Source organism: Suricata suricatta, chromosome 15 (genome assembly GCF_006229205.1).
Source record: "Suricata suricatta isolate VVHF042 chromosome 15, meerkat_22Aug2017_6uvM2_HiC, whole genome shotgun sequence".
NCBI classification, from domain to species: domain Eukaryota; kingdom Metazoa; phylum Chordata; class Mammalia; order Carnivora; family Herpestidae; genus Suricata; species Suricata suricatta.
This window is the reverse complement of record NC_043714.1, coordinates 77670058-77673434: the sequence shown is the minus strand read 5'-3', so window position 1 is coordinate 77673434 and position 3377 is coordinate 77670058. Positions and strand designations below refer to the sequence as shown.

At 66.5% G+C, this 3377-nt stretch overlaps 1 protein-coding gene across 1 annotated transcript in view; it reads left to right on the top strand.

Moving 5' to 3' along the window:
- The window catches only part of FAM83H (family with sequence similarity 83 member H), an 11372-nt gene extending 8242 nt beyond the window's left edge, over window positions 1-3130 (top strand). The window contains exon 5 of the mRNA XM_029923345.1: window positions 4-3130. Coding sequence (XP_029779205.1) covers window positions 4-1515 — 1512 coding nt within the window. The 3' untranslated portion in view covers window positions 1516-3130. The remainder of the gene's footprint in view (window positions 1-3) is intronic.
- The last annotated feature ends 247 nt before the right edge of the window (window positions 3131-3377 follow it).

The following is a 3377-nucleotide window of genomic DNA, read 5'->3' as shown; positions in this document are numbered from 1 at the left end:
GAGGGCTCGGAGGAGGCGGGGCTGGCCAAGCAGGACTCCTTTCGCTCGCGCTTGAACCCGCTGATCCAGCGCAGCTCGCGCCTGCGCTCCTCGCTGATCTTCAGCGCTTCGCAGGCGGAGGGCGCCGCGGGGGCCGCGGGGGCCGCCGCCGACAAGGTGCAGCTGCTGCACAAGGAGCAGGCGGTGAGCGAGACGCTGGGCCCCGGCGGCGAGGCCGTGCGCTCCGCCACCTCCGCCAAGGTGGCCGAGCTCCTGGAGAAGTACAAGGGCCCGTCGCGGGATGCCGGAGGGGCAGGGGCTCCGGTAACAGTCACCAGCCACAGCAAGGCTGTCGTGTCCCAGGCGTGGCGGGAAGAGGTGGTGGCGCCGGGCGGCGTGGGAAGCGAGCGCCGCAGCCTCGAGAGCTGCCTGCTGGACCTGCGCGACTCCTTCGCACAGCGGCTGCATCAGGAGGCCGAGAGGCAGCCCGGAGCGGCCACGCTCACTGCCACCCAGCTGCTAGACACGCTGGGCCGGGGCGGCACCGACCGGCTGCCCTCTCGCTTCCTTTCCGCCCAGGGCCGTTCCTCCTCCCCGCAAGGGCGGGACAGCCCCCCACTGGAGGGATCCGGGTCCCGCCAGACACCCCACTCTGAGCCGAGAGGGAGCCCCACCTCGGCCTATCCTGAGCGCAGGAGCAGTCCCGTGCCCGCCGTGCCCGAGCGCAGGAGCAGCCCCGTGCCCGCCGTGCCCGAGCGCAGGGGCAGCCCCGTGCCCCCCGTGCCCGAGCGCAGGGGCAGCCTGACCCTTACCTTCTCCGGGGAGTCTCCCAAGACTGGGACCGCGGAGGAGCCGGCAGGCGGCCCCATGGAAGTCCTGCGCAAGGGCTCCCTGCGGCTCCGCCAGCTGCTGAGCCCCAAGAGTGAGCGGCGCACAGAGGATGAGGGCGGCTTCCCGGCGCCGCAGGAGAACGGGCAGCCAGAGAGCCCCCGGCGGCCGTCGCTGGGCAGGGCTGATAGCGCTGAGGCTGCCACCGGAGACGAGCGGAGCCCGCGGGCGCGCACGACCTCCACCACGGCCAACGCCTTGTACAGCAGCAACCTGCGGGATGACACGAAAGCCATTCTGGAGCAGATCAGCGCCCACGGTCAGAAACACCGCGGGGTCCCCGTCCCGGCCCCGGGCCTGGCTCACAGCAGTCCTGAACTAGGCCGCTCACCGGCTGCTGGCGGCCTGGCCCCGGACATGTCCGACAAGGACAAATGTTCTGCCATCTTCCGCTCCGACAGCCTGGGGACGCAGGGCAGGCTGAGCCGCACCATGCCCGCCAGCGCCGAGGAGCGGGAGCGGCTGCTGCGCCGCATGGAGAGTATGCGCAAGGAGAAGCGCGTCTATAGCAGGTTCGAGGTCTTCTGCAAAAAGGAAGAGGCCGGTGGCCCGGGGGCAGGGGAGGCCCCTGCAGAGGAGGACACCAGGGACAGCAAGGTGGGCAAGTTCATGCCCAAAATTCTGGGTACTTTCAAAAGCAAGAAGTGAGGTTGCTGGCCCGACAGCCCAGGTCCAGGTGCCGGCATCACTGCCAGCGCCGGGCAGAGCACCTGCTCTCTCAGGGGGAGGGGGGGCGCGGAGCACAGCCTGAGCCTGGTTCCGTCCACCCAGAGCTCGCCCGCCGCACCCTGCCTTTTGCCCGGGCCTCTCCCCTCTGGGGCTCCAGCCCCTCCTGCCCTGCACCTTACTCCTCCAGGTCCTTCCCCATCCCTGTGCCCTGAGCCTCCCCCTTCTGACTCCTCTGCCTCCACCACCTGGTTGAGCTTCAGGTCCCCTTAGACCTTCATTCTCGCCTCAGGGCTCCATCTCTTTGTGCCTTAGGCCCCCACCTTTCAGGGGGCCATCTCTTTCTGCCTCGGCTCCCAGCTTTCTGGGGGGCCATCTGCACCTCAGTACCCCATCCTTTGGGGGCCTCACATCTCAGGGCTGCCGTGTCTCAGGGTTCCCCTCTGCTCACTGCCTCCCGGCTGGCTCCACCTCCGCCGCTGCTTCGCGGCTCCCTCCTTCCCGCCTCCTGTCAGCCCCAGCCCCACTCCCCTGGCCTCGCCCGTCCCCAGGGCCTGGTGTGTCTCCCTCGTTGGCTGGTGGCTCAGCACACTTCCTGCTCTGCTCACTTTCCTCTCTGCCTCCTGGCACCGTTCTCAGGGGCCCTTCGTCTCCCTGAGGGGAGGCAGTGCTGGTTGGGGGTGACCTGTGATGGAGGACGGAGCCAGACCCAAAGGCTGTCCTTCTCGGGAAGCGCTGTCCTGTCCGGTGGGCCACTGGCAGATGGGGGCACAGAGGACCTGAGAGACTGAGGCAGGCCTGGTCCCGGGCCGCCCCGCTCTGGCCAGCACCTGGTAAGGGGTAAGAGCTCCGGGTTTTGCAGCACAAAATGCTGTCTAGATGGATGATGGTGGCCTGAGCCACGAAGGGGCCCGGCAGCCCCGGAAAAGGGCTGGGTGTGGAGCACCTGGACTCGGAACAGGGGAGGGGGGTGTGTGGCTGCGCTGGCTCAGGTCCCAGCGGACCCCAAGTCCACTCTGTTCTGGATCCTTTCTTTGTCACCAACTCGCAAAATCAAAGTTTCCCTGCTGACCATTCTTGTATCTTTCTCGCCTGTGGAGAGTGACACTCATTTGGAATGACACATTTTGGCACCAAATGCTGAGACACTTCCCCACCGTGAGTGCTCGCATTGTGAAATCAGTGTTTGCGCAGCAGTGTAAGAAACGGCAGTCGCTCAGACCAGGGAAGATTCGACACACGGGGTCACAGCAAAGGCAGCACTGTGACTCCACATGGGGGAGGCTGGGGAGGCTGGGGGACGCTTGCCCCTCAGCAGCTCACAGCATGGTCACCAAAGCCACGAGCCTGGCAAGGTGACAGCAGGCACTCTGCTTCAGGCGGAAGGTCACCGAGGAGCCAGATGCGCTGGAGTGCCCTTGGCCTGGCCGTGGTCACTGACAAGCCTGCTTGCACACGGCCCATGGCCGAGGGGGCGCCCTGTGTGCGTCCTCCACGTCCTGCAAATAACGTCTCAGATGTGACTGCACATTCAGGTGTTAACAATAAGCCACAACAGGTTCTTCCCGACACGTCCCTAAATATATATAGTCACCCAGTTGAGCGTTGCAGACTTCAGTCTTGTGAACTCAGACGTCCCTCTGGACACCAGCGCCCATCCCTGTGGGGACCAGTGAAGACCCCCACCTGCCTCACCTGTCCCGCCGACACATCCCCTCACCTCGGCGACTCCTCCCACCTCAGCCCCTTCCCGGGCCCGGCTCCCCTTCACGGCCAAACTGCTTTAGCCCGCTCCTCCCGCTCACTTCCACCAGCCCTCCATGCCGGCGCCCCTAGGGGATACC